The sequence below is a fragment of the Nerophis lumbriciformis genome, linkage group LG03 (assembly GCF_033978685.3).
Source record: "Nerophis lumbriciformis linkage group LG03, RoL_Nlum_v2.1, whole genome shotgun sequence".
Lineage (NCBI taxonomy): Eukaryota > Metazoa > Chordata > Actinopteri > Syngnathiformes > Syngnathidae > Nerophis > Nerophis lumbriciformis.
In genome coordinates this window covers 31,940,178-31,957,175 of record NC_084550.2, presented here as the reverse complement: position 1 = coordinate 31,957,175, position 16,998 = coordinate 31,940,178, and the positions used below count along the sequence as shown (strand labels likewise).

The window sequence follows — 16,998 nt, the reverse complement described above, 5'->3', positions numbered from 1 at the left end:
TTCAAGGCAAAAGTAGATTTTCAAGGTAAAAGCTGATTTTCAAGGTAAAAGCTGATTTTCAAGGCAAAAGTAGATTTTCAAGGTAAAAGCTGATTTTCAAGGCAAAAGTAGATTTTCAAGGTTAAAGCTGATTTTCAAGGTCAAAGCTGATTTTCAAGGCAAAAGCTGATTTTCAAGGTAAAAGCTGATTTTCAAAACAAAAGCTGATTTTCAAGGTAAAAGCTGATTTTCAAATCAAAAGCTGATTTTCAAGGCAAAAGTAGATTTTCAACGTAAAAGCTGATTTTCAAGGCAAAAGTAGATTTTCAAGGCTAAAGCTGATTTTCAAGGTCAAAGCTGATTTTCAAGGCAAAAGCTGATTTTCAAGGTAAAAGCTGATTTTCAAGACAAAAGCTGATTTTCAAGGTAAAAGCTGATTTTCAAGGTAAAAGCTGATTTTCAAATCAAAAGCTGATTTTCAAGGTCAAAGCTGATGTTCAAGGTCAAAGCTGATTTTCAAGGCAAAAGCTGATTTTCAAGGTCAAAGCTGATGTTCAAGGTCAAAGCTGATTTTCAAGGCAAAAGCTGATTTTCAAGGCAAAAGTAGATTTTCAAGGTAAAAGCTGATTTTCAAGGTTAAAGCTGATTTTCAAGGTCAAAGCTGATTTTCAAGGCAAAAGCTGATTTTCAAGGTAAAAGCTGATTTTCAAAACAAAAGCTGATTTTCAAGGTAAAAGCTGATTTTCAAATCAAAAGCTGATTTTCAAGGCAAAAGTAGATTTTCAAGGTAAAAGTAGATTTTCAAGGCTAAAGCTGATTTTCAAGGTCAAAGCTGATTTTCAAGGTCAAAGCTGATTTTCAAGGCAAAAGCTGATTTTCAAGGTAAAAGCTGATTTTCAAGACAAAAGCTGATTTTCAAGGTAAAAGCTGATTTTCAAGGTAAAAGCTGATTTTCAAATCAAAAGCTGATTTTCAAGGTAAAAGCTGATTTTCAAATCAAAAGCTGATTTTCAAGGCAAAAGCTGATTTTCAAGGTCAAAGCTGATTTTCAAGGCAAAAGCTGATTTTCAAGGTCAAAGCTGATGTTCAAGGTCAAAGCTGATTTTCAAGGCAAAAGCTGATTTTCAAGGTCAAAGCTGATTTTCAAGGCAAAAGCTGATTTTCAAATCAAAAGCTGATTTTCAAGGTCAAAGCTGATTTTCAAGGTCAAAGCTGATTTTCAAGTCAAAAGCTGATTTTCAAGGCAAAAGCTGATTTTCAAGGCAAAAGCTGATTTTCAAAGTAAAAGCTGATTTTCAAGGTAAAAGCTGATTTTCCAGACAAAAGCTGATTTTCCAGACGAAAGCTGATTTTCAAATCTAAAGCTGACTTTCAAGGTAAAAGCTGATTTTCCAGACAAAAGCTGATTTTCCAGACAAAAGCTGATTTTCCAGACGAAAGCTGATTTTCAAATCAAAAGCTGACTTTCAAGGTCAAAGCTGATTTTCAAGGTAAAAGCTGACTTTCAAGTCAAAAGCTGATTTTCAAGGTCAAAGATGATTTTCTAGGCAAAAGCTGATTTTCAAGGTAAAAGCTGATTTTCAAATCAAAAGCTGATTTTCAAGGTCAAAGATGATTTTCAAGGTAAAAGCTGATTTTCAAATCAAAAGCTGATTTTCAAGGTCAAAGCTAATTTTTTTTATGGTGACCCAAACCGACGTCGAGTTAACTTTTTCCTCTACAACAGCCTTGTCTTCGTCAGTTTACTCCAATTCACATCTGACCTTCAACTCTCTCCGCTTTACTTCCACGGCATCTTAAAACAGGAAGTGCAGCGGGACAAGGTCAACTCTGATTGGCTGTTGTCATGGACATTTCTGCCATGTTTGCAGGAGTTACTATGCTAACAGCTAATTAATATTAACCTATATACACACACGCTGGACTATAGAGCGCACCAGTGTACGGTATAAGCCACACCCAATACATTGTAGAGTTTCATATGCCGGACTAAACAATATCGTTTGCCTGAAAAGCTGGACAATACTTTTTGGTTTTCCTCTTTGACTTGTGACGTCCTGCAGGCCAAATTGTGGACTCTGGCGGGACACATCCGGCCCACAGGCCAAATTTAGGGGCCCTCAGGTAGATCTGGTAGGACTTCAGCCAAATGAAGACAGCTTTCAAGCTCCAGAGCCTTTCCGAACTAAATCGCACCTCCCAAACTTCCGCTAATCATCTCCGTGTTGCCCTTCCTGCTGGAGGAAAATGAGCATTCATTTGAAAACTCAACCTGGAGACGGAGAAGCAAGGACTCTGGATGCCCGCATGATCCGGCTATCAGCCCGATACAGCGGTCAAGTTCTCACACGGCTCCCCGAGAAGTCTGCTGGAAGTCCAAATGAAAGAATAGCGATTGGTATGCAGAACTAAAGGAGCCGCTGTTGTCTTTGCAGACGTGGATTAGCGTGAATCATCGCTGGAGGAACTGGCTGAGCACAAGTCCTGTCTGCATGCGGGTGATATAAGAGCAACTCCCCCCCCACCCCCAGGAACCATTAATAATCAAGAACCTCTGACGGGCTTCCCAAAAACTGATGATGGTCTTGCAGCGCTTCCCACTTGTGACGCTGAAAGAAAAGACAAGCTTGCCATGTGGGCGCAAAGAAAGGAAGATGTTGGCTTTGTCGTCTTCTTCTTCACCTTGTCAAAGCAATTTCTCACGTTTGAACGCAGGAAAGGTTTTATTTCTCGCTCTCATGTCCACCTTGAACTTCAGCATCCTTCCTGCTAACCTTGGACAACTGAATGGGCTCCATCCATTTTCTACTGCTTGGCCCTCTCGGGGGGGCTGGAGCCTATGCCAGCTGGACAAGGAAGGAGGGGTACAACAGAGACAAGAAAGGAAGGGTACACCCTGGACAAGGAAGGAGCTTACACCCTGGACAAGGAAGGGCAGGGTTCACCCTGGACAAGTAAGAGCGGGGTACACCCTGGACAAGGAAGGGCGGGGTTCACCCTGGACAAGGAAGGCAGAGTACACCCTGGACAAGTAAGAGCGGAGTACACCCTGGACAAGGAAGGATGGGTTCACCCTGGACAAGGAAGGGCGGGGTTCACCCTGGACAAGGAAGGCAGCGTACACCCTGGACAAGGAAGGGCAGGGTACATCCTGGACAAGGAAGGATACGTACACCCTGGACAAGGAAGGGCGGGGTACACCCTGGACAAGGAAGGCGGGCTACACTCGCAACAAGGAAGGCGGGTTACATCCTGGACAAGGAAGGATACGTACACCCTGAACAAGAAAGATGAGGTACACCCTGGACAAGGAAGGGCGGGGTACACCCTGGACAAGGAAGGCGTAGTACACTCTGGACAAGGAAGGCAGGGTATACCCTGGACAAGGAAGGCAGGGTATACCCTGGACAAGGAAGAGCGGGGTACACCCTGGACAAGGAAGGAGGGGTTTACCCTGGACAAGGAAGGGCGAGTTACACCATGGACAACGAAGGGCGGGGTACATCCTGGACAAGGAAGGCAGGGTACACCCTGGAGAAGGAAGAGCGGGGTACACCCGGGACAAGGAAGGGCAGGGTACACCCTGGACAAAGAACGGCGGGGTACATCCTGGACAATGAAGGCAGTGTATACCTTGGACAAGGAAGAGCGGGGTACACCCTGGACAAGGAAGGTGGAGTACAGCCTGGACAAGGAAGGTGGAGTACAGCCTGGACAAGGAAGGCAGTGTATACCCTGGACAAGGAAGGCGGGGTACAACTTGGACAAGGAAGGATACGTACACCCTGTACAAGAAAGAGTGGGGTACACCCTGGACAAGGAAGGATACGTACACCCTGGACAAGGAAGAGCGGGGTACACCCTGGACAAGGAAGGCGGTGTACAGCCTGGACAAGGAAGGATATGTACACCCTGGACAAGGAGGGCGGGGTAGACCCTGGACAAGTGGCCACCTCATGGCAGGGCTAACACACACACTAGGGACCATTTAGTGTTGCCAATCAACCCATCAAATGCATGTCTTTGGAGGTGGGAGGGGCCTATCCCCAGGTGCATGTCTTTGGAGGGGGGAGGGGCCTTTCCCCGGGTGCATGTCTTTGGAGGTGGGAGGGGCCTATCCCCAGGTGCATGTGCTGATGAGCTGAAAGTAGAACAGGGGCCAGACTTCAGCTCAGTGAGCATCCTAAGGAAGGACTTCACGAACAAACTTGTTATCTGCGATGTTTTCTGGCCTTGTCACTGCAGAATGCTTAGAACCTTAACCCTAACCCTAACCCTAATGAATACAGGGTCCTCGCTAGCAGGCTAACGGCTAATAAAGGTTTTGACAAAATAATTGGACAATAAATGACACAATGTGGAAAATTAGGAGGAGCCTTTATAATCCGTTTCCAAATGGTTCTATCATCCTATGCCAGATACCATAGAAAGTGATCTCTGTCCTGGCTGCTCAGTATTAAAGATGCATAATATATATTGTTGTCTATTTTGAAGACAAAAAAGAGTGCAAAGTCTGTAATGTGTTGAATATGTATGCTGTGTATAGATATGAGCATCACCAGGCCACTGGCAGTGAATGGAAGCAGCTATGAGTCACAACTATGAAGTATGACGCGTTACTAAAACAACAACAGATGGCGAGTTGGAGGTAGCAATTTCCACACCTGCTGCATGAAGAAGCTGCCGTTGTCATCGTCATGTTCCCCTTTCACTCCTCTCATCTCCAACGACGGACAAACGTCATGTTTCTGCGAGTCATTCTGGAAAGAAACAACAATGTCATGTCAAATTCACACATGGATTCTGTTTTACTTGGTTACACCTCCACTAGGAAAGTGATTTGCAGTATTCCATTAAAGACATCCAGCCTCTGCCATGATGTTCCTGCTGTACTCTACAAGAAAGAGAGGGGGAGGAGTGCCCTCTAGTGGCATTCTGCTAGAACTGCAGGCAGTGTTCTAATGTCTGCTCTGAGGCGGATTGTCAAGACTCAACTACAAAGTCACCATTTAGTCCTACACAAAATATTAGGACTATTAAAGCAAAAGTGACACTGGCGGATTGTAACCAGACAGAAAGTAATAAACTAGATGAGGCAATTCCTCAAGGAATTGTGTGTGAACGCTCCAATGCCGAAGTTGAACTGAAATCCTGGACTTTTCTGTGAGTTGTTGAAGAAGAGCACACAATTCCCAAACAGGCTGAATATTTTGAAGTTGAAACAGTTTGAATCAGATGAAAAATGTGGAACTTTGAAGAATGTCCCATTGATTCCAATGGGAATTTCGGGAAAAGCAGGATTTTTTTTGAAAATGGTAAAAAATAAAAATTGAATGAAATGGTTGGTGTTGGAATTTTTCAAATCGGTCGAGAAATGTCGAAGTAGTAACATGTTGAATTGAGAAATGGTATTAGGGAATTCCTGGGATGTCGGGAAAACCGGGAATTTTTCCTGTTCAGAAAAGCAACTTCGTTTTTTTGTCCTGATAAAGAGGAATGTTTTGACGGTAGAACGGTGGGTTGAAAAATGTGAGAGGAGTAGTCTCCCGAAAAAAGAGTGGAAATAGGGCTTTGGAAAACAAGGAATTCTGGAAAATCCTGAAAAAAAATTTAACATGGAAAAAAGGTAGTTTGAATGTGGTGGATGGTGGAATGTGTTGAAGGTGGAATGGTTTGTAAAGGTGGAAAAATGTGGAAATGGTGAAAGTTTGAAAAATGGCCAATTTATTTTAAATGGGAAAAAACCTGGAATTCAGAGAAATCTGGGAAGGCAAAAACTGATTTTCAAGGTCAAAGCTGATTTTCAAGTCAAAAACTGATTTTCAAGTCAAAAACTGATTTTCAAGGTCAAAGCTGATTTTCAAAGCTAAAGCTGATTTTCAAGGCAAAAGCTGAATTTCAAGGTCAAAGCTGATTTTCATGGTCAAAGCTGATTTTCATGGTCAAAGCTGATTTTCAAGTCAAAAACTGAATTTCAAGGTCAAAGCTGATTTTCAAAGCTAAAGCTGATTTTCAAGTCAAAAACAGATTTTCAAGGTCAAAGCTGATTTTCAGTCAAAAACTGAATTTCAAGGCAAAAGCTGCTTTTCAAGGTAAATGCTGATTTTCAAGGCAAAAGCTGCTTTTCAAGGTAAATGCTGATTTTCAAGGTAAAAGCTGATGTTCAAGGTCAAAGTTGATTTTCAAGGTAAAATCTGATTTTCAATGTAAAAGCTGATTTTCAAGGTAGAAGCTGATTTTCCAGGCAAAAGCTGAGTTTCAAGGTCAAAGCTTTTTCAAAGCAAAAGCTGATTTTCAAGGTAAAAGCTGATTTTCAAGGCAAAATCAGATTTAAGGCAAAATCAGATTTTCAAGGTAAAATCTGATTTTCAACGTAAAATCTGATTTTCAATGTCAAAGCTGATTTTCAAGGTCAAAGCTGATTTTCAAGATAAAAGCTGATTTTCCAAGGAAAAATCTGATTTTCAAAGTAAAAGCTGTTTCTCAAAGCAAAAGCTGATTTTCAAGGTAAGAGCTGATTTTCAAGATAAAAGCTGATTTTACAAGGCAAAAGCTGATTTTCAAGGTCAAAGATAATTTGATGTGAATGTCAAAGAGACAGATCTTACTGCAGAATGACTTGTTATGTCTGAGCTGCAGTCTTGATCAGCTGTTTTTAGTTCAAACGTGTCAGAATCCATCAGAGGTGCATCCTACCAATGCAACCTGGAAGAAAAGCTCCTTCTAAACCAAAGTCTACTTCCCTCTGCTCACCAGTGGCCATCCAGAAGAGGTCCAAAGTCCACGGTGTGGTGATCACTCAGCATGTTGAGAAAGTTCCGCTGGGAAAATCCACGCCCGACTTCGTCCGGAAGCCAATGGCCATGACTGTTCATGAAGGTAACACACCTGACTGTTCATGAAGGTAACACACCTGACTGTTCATGAAGGTAACACATCTGAGTGTTCATGAAGGTAACACACCTGACTGTTCATGAAGGTAACACACCTGACTGTTCATGAAGGTAACACACCTGACTGTTCATGAAGGTAACACATCTGACTGTTCATGAAGTTAACACATCTGAGTGTTCATGAAGGTAACACACCCGACTGTTCATGAAGGTAACACACCCGACTGTTCATGAAGGTAACACACCTGAGTGTTCATGAAGGTAACACACCTGACTGTTCATGAAGGTAACACACCTGAGTGTTCATGAAGGTAACACACCTGACTGTTCATGAAGGTAACTTACATGACTGTTCATGACGGTAACACACCTGACTGTTCATGAAGGTAACACACCTGAGTGTTCATGAAGGTAACACACCTGAGTGTTCATGAAGGTAACACACCTGAGTGTTCATGAAGGTAACACACCTGACTTCCTGTAACCACCTCTCAATTTCACGTCTCTTGACATCTCTCTCCAGGGAAAAGAGCCTTTTTCAAAGCCACCGTGGAAGGCGACCCTCAGCCCACGGTCACATGGGGGCGAGGCAAGGAGGAACTCATCAACTCGGACGAGTTCCGCATCAAATTTAACGAAAAATCCAGAGAATGCCTCCTTGAGGTGAGAAAATAAACCTGCTTTTTTTCTCCATTTGAGCAAAAACTGCCTACTTCTTAAAAAGTGCAGACATAAAAACTAACCATGCTCATTTCTTCTGGAAGATACCAAGTGTGAAGGCAGAATATGCTGAGGTCTACAAGTGCTTTGTCACCAATGAATATGGACAAGCTGTTTGCAACGCCACTCTCAAGGTCATTAAAGGTCAGACATGTTTGCTACGCAATATTGGCATTCATCACTTTTGCTAAATCACCAAGTAACACCTCAGAAACACTCCTCTCTTCAGTAGTGTAGTAGACCTAAGTATTCATTAAGTACCACCATAATGACAACATTAAATACAGTCGTGTAGTAGACCTAAGTATTCATTAAGTACCACCATAACGACAACATTAAATACAGTAGTGTAGTTGACCTAAGTATTCATTAAGTACCACCATAATGACAACAATAAATACAGTCGTGTAGTAGACCTAAGTAGTCATTAAGTACCACCATAATGACAACATTAAATACAGTAGTGTAGTAGACTTAAGTGTTCATTAAGTACCACCATAATGACAACATTAAATACAGTAGTGTAATAGACCTAAGTATTCATTAAGTACCACCATAATGACAACAATAAATACAGTAGTGTAATAGACCTAAGTAGTCATTAAGTACCACCATAATGACAACATTAAATACAGTAGTGTAGTAGACCTAAGTATTCATTAAGTACCACCATAATGACAACATTAAATACAGTAGTGTAGTAGACTTAAGTATTCATTAAGTACCACCATAATGACAACATTAAATACAGTAGTGTCGTAGACCTAAGTATTCATTAAGAACCACCATAATGACAACATTAAATACAGTAGTGTAATAAAGTTAAAAGTTAAAGTTAAAGTACCAATGATTGTCACACACACACTAGGTGTGGCGAGATTATTCTCTGCATTTGACCCATCACCCTTGATCACCCCCTGGGAGGTGAGGGGAGCAGTGGGCAGCAGCGGTGGCCGCGCCCGGGAATCATTTTTGGTGATTTAACCCCCAATTCCAACCCTTGATGCTGAGTGCCAAGCAGGGAGGTAATGGGTCCCATTTTTATAGTCTTTGGTATGACTCGGCCGGGGTTTGAACTCACAACCTACCGATCTCAGGGCGGACACTCTAACCACTAGGCCACTGAGTAGGTCAAAAAAAAAAAAAAATTGATAAAATAAAATAGAAAATAGACTTAAGTATTCATTAAGTACCACCATAATGACAACATTAAATACAGTAGTGTAATAGACCTAAGTATTCATTAAGTACCACCATAATGACAACATTAAATACAGTAATGTAGTAGACCTAAGTATTCATTAAGTACCACCATAATGACAACATTAATACAGTAGTGTAGTAGACCTAAGTATTCATTAAGTACCACCATAATGACAACATTAAATACAGTAGTGTAGTAGACCTAAGTAGTCATTAGGTACCACCATAATGACAACATTAAATACAGTAGTGTAGTAGACCTAAGTATTCATTAAGTACCACCATAATGACAACATTAAATACAGTAGTGTAGTAGACCTAAGTATTCATTAAGTACCACCATAATGACAACATTAAATACAGTAGTGTAGTAGACCTAAGTATTCACTAAGTACCACCATAATGACAACATTAAATACTGTAGTGTAGAAGACCTAAGTATTCATTAAGTACCACCATAATGACAACATTAAATACAGTAGTGTAGTAGACCTAAGTATTCATTAAGTACCACCATAATGACAACATTAAATACAGTAGTGTAGTAGACCTAAGTAGTCATTAAGTACCACCATAATGACAACATTAAATACAGTAGTGTAGTAGACGCAAGTATTCATTAAGTACCACCATAATGACAACATTAATTACAGTAGTGTAGTAGACCTAAGTATTCATTAAGTACCACCATAATGACAACATTAAATACAGTAGTGTAGTAGACCTAAGTATTCATTAAGTACCACCATAATGACAACATTAAATACAGTAGTGTAGTAGACGCAAGTATTCATTAAGTACCACCATAATGACAACATTAAATACAGTAGTGTAGTAGACCTAAGTATTCATTAAGTACCACCATAATGACAACATTAAATACAGTAGTGTAGTAGACCTAAGTATTCATTAAGTACCACCATAATGACAACATTAAAATATAGTAGTGTAGTAGATCTAACTATTCATTAAGTACCACCATAATGACAACATTAAATACAGTAGTGTAGTAGACCTAAGTATTCATTAAGTACCACCATAATGACAACATTAAATACAGTAGTGTAGTAGACCTAAGTATTCATTAAGTACCACCATAATGACGACATTAAATACATGTGTGACTGCCATCATATTGCAGTCTACACGTTTCTCTTATGTGTGACTGCCATCGCCATCTACTGGTCACACGTATCATTACACCATGTACCAAATAAAATAGCTTCGAGGTCGGTAAGCACAGCCAGAATTATTCCGTACATGAGGCACACCAGGTTATAAGGTGCACTATCGAGTTTTGAGTGGAAAACAATCATTTTAAGTGCGCCTTATAGTCAGGAAAATACGGTAGGACTACCAAGGAATGTTCTATGTTCTCCATCTGTTGATCATTGAGAGGCTGAAATTATTTGTGTTTTTTTGTTTTTTCCAACTATTGAACGTGTGCTCTATTTGGCAAATTGATGCCGCTTCCATGTTGTTCTTCTTCTTCTTTCTTTCAGGAAAAGAGGATACGACTCAGGACTTCCGATCAATGCTGAAGAAAACGTAAGTTAGATACCAACATCGCCTCGCTTACTCAGACCAGATCTTGCCAAAAATACCAACGTTGGTGATGGTTTCCATTATTTGGCAGTTGCCCGGCAGAAGGACAATACACTTACACAACATTTCTGAAAAGGAGGAGGAGCTTATTAATTCTTACCTTCAGCAAATACTGATCGTTTGTTCACTGACAATAATGATGTAAATAAATACGGGATATTTAGGGTAAATGGCATGTGGTACTGCTGCTCATTTAACAACCAGATGAGGCAACAGTCGGAATACTTTGAATCAAATGAAGAATGTGGGAGTTGAAGACTGTCCCATTCATTTCAATGGGAATTTCTCCAAATATTGGGATTTTCGGGTAAAGCGGGAATTTAAAAAAATAAAATGTAAAAACTTGAACGGTCTCAATAAGTTGAAATGGTTGGTGTTGGAATTTTTCAAATCGGTCGAGAAATGTTGAAGTAGTAACATGTTGAATGGAAAAATGGTTTCATAGGAATTCCTGGAATTTCAGGAAAACCAGGAATTTTTTCAGTTAAAAAAACAATTGAATTTTTTGTCTTGATAAAGAGGAATGTTTTGACGGTTAAAATGCGTTGAAAAATGTGGAAGGAATAGTCAACAAAAAAGGGTGGAAATATGGCTTTGGAAAACCAGGAAAATCCTGGAATTTTTTTGAACTTGGAAAAAAGGGTAGTTTCAATTTCCAGAATGATGGAATATGTTGAAGGTGGAATGGCTTGAATGGGTTAAAGAATGTGGGAATTGTGGAAGTTTGAAAAATGGCCAATTTATTTTGAATGGGAAAAATGTACAGAAAAAGGGAAATTCTGGGGAATCCGGGAATTTTAATTTAGAATTGTTGAAGTAAAGCACACAATTCCTGAACAGGCTGAATATTTTGAAGTTTGAACGGCTTGAATCAGATGAAAAATGTGGGAATTGTGGAATTTTTAAGAATGTTCCATTTATTTCAATGGGAATTTCAGAAAAGACTGGGAATGTTTGGGAAAACGGGATTTTTTTTTGAAAATTGTAAAACAAACTTGAATGGTCTGAATGAGTTAAAATGGTTAGTGTTGAAATGTTTCAAATCGGTCGAGAAATGTTGAAGAAGTAACATGTTGAATTGAGAAATGGTATTACGGTATTCCTGGAATTTTCGGAAAAAGCAGGAATTTTTCCAGTTAAAAAAAACAACTGATTAAGAGGATTGTTTTGATGGTGGAAATGTGATGAAGAATGTGGAAGGAGTAGTCGCCAGAAAAAAAAAGGGTGGAAATAGGGCTTTGGAAAACGAGGTATTCTGGAGAATACTGGAATTTTTTTAACTTGGAAAAAAGGGAAGTTTCAATTTCCAGAATGATGGAATGTGTTGAAGGTGGAATTGTTTGAATGGGTTGAAGAATGTGGGAATTGTGGAAGTTTGAAAAATGGCCAACTCATTTTGAATGGGAAAAATGCACAAAAAAAGGAATTATGGAAAATCTGGGAAATCTAATTTAGAATTGTTGAAGTAGAGCACACAATTCCTGAACAGGCTGAATATGTTGACGTTGGAACGGCTTGAATCAGATGAAAAATGTGGGAATTGTGGAAGTTTAAAGAATGTAGCATTCATTTCAATGGGAATTTCAGAAAAGATTGGGAATTTTTGGGAAAACTGGATTTTTTTTGGAAAATGGTAAAAAAAAACTTGAATAGTCTGAATGAGTTAAAATGGTTAGTGTTGAAATGTTTCAAATCGGTCGAGAAATGTTGAAGTGGTACCATGTTGAATTGAGAAATGGTATTATGGAATTCCTGGAATTTCGGAAAATCCTGGAATTGTTTTTAACTTGGAAAAAGGGTAGTTTCAATTTCCAAACTGATGGAATGTGTTAAAGGTGGAATGGTTTGAATGGGTTGACGAATGTGGGAATTGTGGAAGTCTGAAAAATGGCCAATTCATTTGGAATGGGAAAAATGCACACAAAAAAAAGCAATTATGGAAAATGGTAAAAAAACTCGAATGGTCTGAATGTGTTGGTGGTTGGTGTTGGTGAAATGATTTGTGTTGGTGTTGAAATGTTTCAAATCGGTCAAGAAATGTTGAAGTAGTAACATATTGAATTGAGAAATGGTATTACGAAATTCCTGGAATTTCGAGAAAACCAGGAATTTTTTCAGATAAAAAAAAACAACTTTTTTTTAGACCTGATTAAGAGGAATGTTCTGACGGTGGAACAGTTGAAGTGGGTTGAAAAATGTGGAAGGAGTAGTCGCCAGAAAAAAAGTGTGGAAATATGGCTTTGGAAAACAAGGTATTATGGAAAATTCTGGATTTTTTTTTGAACTTGGAAAAAAGAGTAGTTTGAATTTCTAGAATGATGGAATGTGTTGAAGGTGGAATATTTTGAATGGCTTAAAGAATGTGGGAATTGTGGAAGTTTGAAAATGGTCAATTAATTTTGAATGAGAAAAATGCACAAAAAAAGGAATTCTGGGAAATTCGGGAATTTTTATTTAGAATTGTTGAAGTAAAGCACACAATTTCTGAACAGGCTGAATATTTTGAAGTTGGAACTGTTTGAATCAGATGAATAATGTGGGAAATGTGGAATCTTAAAGAATGTTCCATTCTTTGGGAAAACTGGATTTTTTGGGGAAAATGGTAAAAAACTCGAATGGTCTGAATGTGTTGGTGGTTGGTGTTGATAAAATGATTTGTGTTGGTGTTGAAATTTTTCAAATAGGTCGAGAAATGTGGAAGTAGTAACATATTGAATTGAGAAATGGTATTAAGGAATTCCTGGAATTTCGGGAAAACCAGGAGTTTTTTCAGTTCAAAAAACAACTTTTTTTTTGTCCTGATTAAGAGGAATGTTTTGACGGTGGAACAGTTGAAGTGGGTTGAAAAATGTGGAAGGAGTAGTCGCCAGAAAAAAAGGGTGGAAATATGGCTTTGGAAAACAAGGTACTCTGGAAAATCCTGGAATTATTTTTGAACTTGGAAAAAGGGTAGTTTCAATTTCCAGACTGATGGAATGTGTTGAAGGTGGAATGGTTTGAATGGGTTGAAGAATGTGGGAATTGTGGAAGTTTGAAAAATGGCCAATTCATTTTGAATGGGAAAAATGCACAAAAAAAGGAAATTCTGTGAAATCCAGGAATTTTTATTTAGAATTGTTGAAGTAGAACACACAATTCCTGAACAGGCTGAATATTTTGAAGTTGGAACTGTTTGAATCAGAAGAATAATGTGGGAATTGTGGAATTTTAAAGAATGTTCCATTCTTTGGGAAAACTGGATTTTTTGGGGAAAATGGTAAAAAAACTTGAATGGTCTGAATGTGTTGGTGGTTGGTGTTGATAAAATGATTTGTGTTGGTGTTGAAATAATTCAAATCAGTCCAGAAATGTGGAAGTAGTAACATATTGAATTGAGAAATGGTATTACGGAATTCCTGGAATTTCGGGAAAACCAGGAGTTTTTTCAGTTCAAAAAACAACTTCTTTTTTTTTGTCCTGATTAAGAGGAATGTTTTGACGGTGGAAGAGTTGAAGTGGGTTGAAAAATGTGGAAGGAGTAGTCGCCAGAAAAAAAAGGGTGGAAATAGAGCTTTGGAAAACAAGGTACTCTGGAAAATCCTGGAATTATTTTTGAGCTTGGAAAAAGGGTAGTTTCAATTTCCAGACTGATGGAATGTGTTGAAGGTGGAATGGTTTGAATGGGTTGAAGAATGTGGGAATTGTGGAAGTTTGAAAAATGGCCAATTCATTTTGAATGGGAAAAATGCACAGAAAAAGGAATTCTGGGAAATTCGGGAATTTTTATTTAGAATAGTTGAAGTAGAGCACACAATTCATGAACAGGCTGAATATTTTGAAGTTGGAACGGTTTGAATCAGATGAAAAATGTGGGAATTGTGGAATTTTAAAGAATGTTCCATTCATTTCAATGGGAATTTCAGGAAAAAATGAGAATATTTGGTAAAACTGGATTTTTTTTTTGAAAATGGTAAAAAACTTGAATGGTCTGAATGAGTTGGTGGTTGGTATTGAAATGTTTCAAATCGGTCGAGAAATGTTGAAGTAGTAACATGTTGAATTGAGAAATGGTATTACGGAATTCCTGGAATTTTGGGAAAACCAGGAATTTTTCGAGTTCAAAAAACAACTTTGTTATTTGTCCTGATTAAAAGGAATGTTTTTAAAGTGGAACAGTTTAAGTGCGTTGAAGAATGTGGAAGGAGTATTCACCAGAAAAAAGGGTGAAAATATGGCTTTGGAAAACAAGGAATTCTGGAAAATCCTGGAATTTTTTTTAAAACTTGGAAACAGGGTAGTTTCAATTTCCAGAATGATGGAATGTGTTGAAGGTGGAATGGTTTGAATGGATGAAGAATGTGGAAATGGTGGAAGTTTGAAGAATGACCAATTTATTTTGAATGGGAAAAATGTCCCGGAAAACCGGGAAATCTGGGAATTATTGGAATTTGTCAAGGGAAATCCCGTTATTCCCGAATAGGCTGAACAGTTTGAAGTTGGAACGGTTTGAATCGGGTGAAAAATGTGGAAGGGAAAGCGCGCCAAAATCTGGAGAAGAAGAAGAAGAAGAAATAGATGAATCTTGGTTTAGAAAAGCATGTTTGTGAATGTTTGGAGCATTCACACAAGAAATGAATCAACTCAGGATAAATGTCATCAGACATCATACTCAGTCATCTGATTTCCCACCCATTTGATGCCCAACTAGGGTGTCCAAATATGTTATAAAGAAGTTGTTCACTTTATAAATTGAGGTTATTTTCACATATTCTGTTTTTTAAATAATAACCATAACCTTTTTTTCCATTCTGCTTAGTAAGGTTGTCACCAGGAAGAAAAAGCTGGCGGAAGATGGAGAGATCGATCCCAAACTCTGGGAACTCCTTCTCAGCGCTCGAAAGAAAGATTACCAAAAAATATGTTTGGAGTTTGGGATTACCGATTTCCGCTTTTTGCTGACAAAACTGAACCAGAAGAAAAAGGCGAGGGAAGACGAGCAGGCAAAGGTGCGAGGCTGGAATGGAACTTGCAACTCAAGAAGTTCAACACAACAAGTCTTCAGTGTAGCTCTTTAAACCGCTTCTTTCTCTCCCAAGGTTGTCGAGAATCTGAGAAATTTCAAAAGAATCGAAATGACACCCCTCAAACGGGCAGCATTCAGCCTGGAAATGACCGTACGGAATCCCAACAGCAAAATTTATCTATACAAGGTGAGTCTAAGAAGTAGCGTATTTTCCGGACTATAAGGTGCACTTAAAATCCTTTCATTTCCTCAAAACTCGACAGTGCGCCTCATAACCTGGTGCGCCTAATGTACGAAATAATTCTGCTTGTGCTTACCGACCTCGAAGCTATTTTATTTGGTACATGGTGAAATGATAAGTGTGACCAGTAGATGGCAGTCACACATAAGAGATATGTGCAGACTGCAATATGACTCAAGTAAACAACACCAAAATGTTATATGTTCCACTAAAAATATAGAACATTACACACAAAATCTATAAACATGTTTTTAGTCGGACTTTGGTAAGCTATGAAGCCACACCACTTGATGGATTGTACTGTGCTTCAACATAGGAGTATTATTATGCTGTGTGTATAATAATAATAATAATAATAATAACTTGGATTTATATAGCGCTTTTCTAAGTACCCAAAGTCGCTTTACATGTAGAACCCATCATTCGTTCACACCTGGTGGTGGTAAGCTACTTTCATAGCCACAGCTGCCCTGGGGTAGACTGACGGAAGCGTGGCTGCAATTTGCGCCAACGGCCCCTCCGACCACCACCTATCATTCATCATTCAATTCACCGGTGTGAGTGGCACCGGGGGCAAAGGGTAAAGTGTCCCGCCCAAGGACACAACGGCAGCGATTTTTGGATGGTAAGAGGCGGGGAGCGAACCTGCAACCCTCAGGTTTCCGGCACGGTTGCTCTACCCACTACGCCATGCCGCCCCCATGCCGTATAAGGTAAGACATATTATCTGGCGTTTTGTTTCGCAATATTATGCAAAATCAACTTTTCTTACCTTCTGGTACCTGCTGATCTGTATTTGGGATCTGCATAATTCCTGAAAAATTGCACGCGTCCGCATTTGTAGTCCGTGCTGACTCCGTAGTCGATAATCTTCTTCTTTTTCTCTTATTATCTTCTTGTTATGTGACATTCATCCTCCACTGTTGCCATTTCTAATATAAAGTAGTGTAAAGTTCTTACTTATATCTGTCAGTAAACTCACCATGAAAGCACTAAAACATACCGGTGTAGTGACTTTACATTATTCACCCAAGGAACTTTAGTTATTAGAGAGTTCTGGTCGGACGGTTTTTCACGGGACACATTTCGGGCATTGTTGTTGCACTAGTGAGCCACGGATGAGGAGATGCTGCTCCGTTATTGATTGAAGTAAAGTGTGAATGTTATTAAAACAGTTAGCGCCATCTTTTGACACTTCTTCCACCCCCGTCATTGAACAAATATAACGGGGAGAAGACGCTGTCGAAGTGGAGGCACGTAAATAAGACCGCCCACAAAACGGCGCATCCTGAAGAGACTGTCAGAAAGTGACTTGAAGATGATGTGTAAAACATCATCTATGTAACATTTTGAGC

General features: G+C 39.2%; 1 protein-coding gene across 1 annotated transcript in view; it reads left to right on the top strand.

Moving 5' to 3' along the window:
* LOC133577011 (immunoglobulin-like and fibronectin type III domain-containing protein 1) overlaps window positions 1-16,998 on the top strand; it is a 37,761-nt gene that overhangs the window by 297 nt on the left and 20,466 nt on the right. Inside the window, exons 2-7 of the mRNA XM_061930490.2 lie at window positions 6,736-6,858; window positions 7,396-7,535; window positions 7,637-7,736; window positions 10,298-10,343; window positions 15,196-15,385; window positions 15,476-15,589. Coding sequence (XP_061786474.2) covers window positions 6,736-6,858; window positions 7,396-7,535; window positions 7,637-7,736; window positions 10,298-10,343; window positions 15,196-15,385; window positions 15,476-15,589 — 713 coding nt within the window. The remainder of the gene's footprint in view (window positions 1-6,735; window positions 6,859-7,395; window positions 7,536-7,636; window positions 7,737-10,297; window positions 10,344-15,195; window positions 15,386-15,475; window positions 15,590-16,998) is intronic.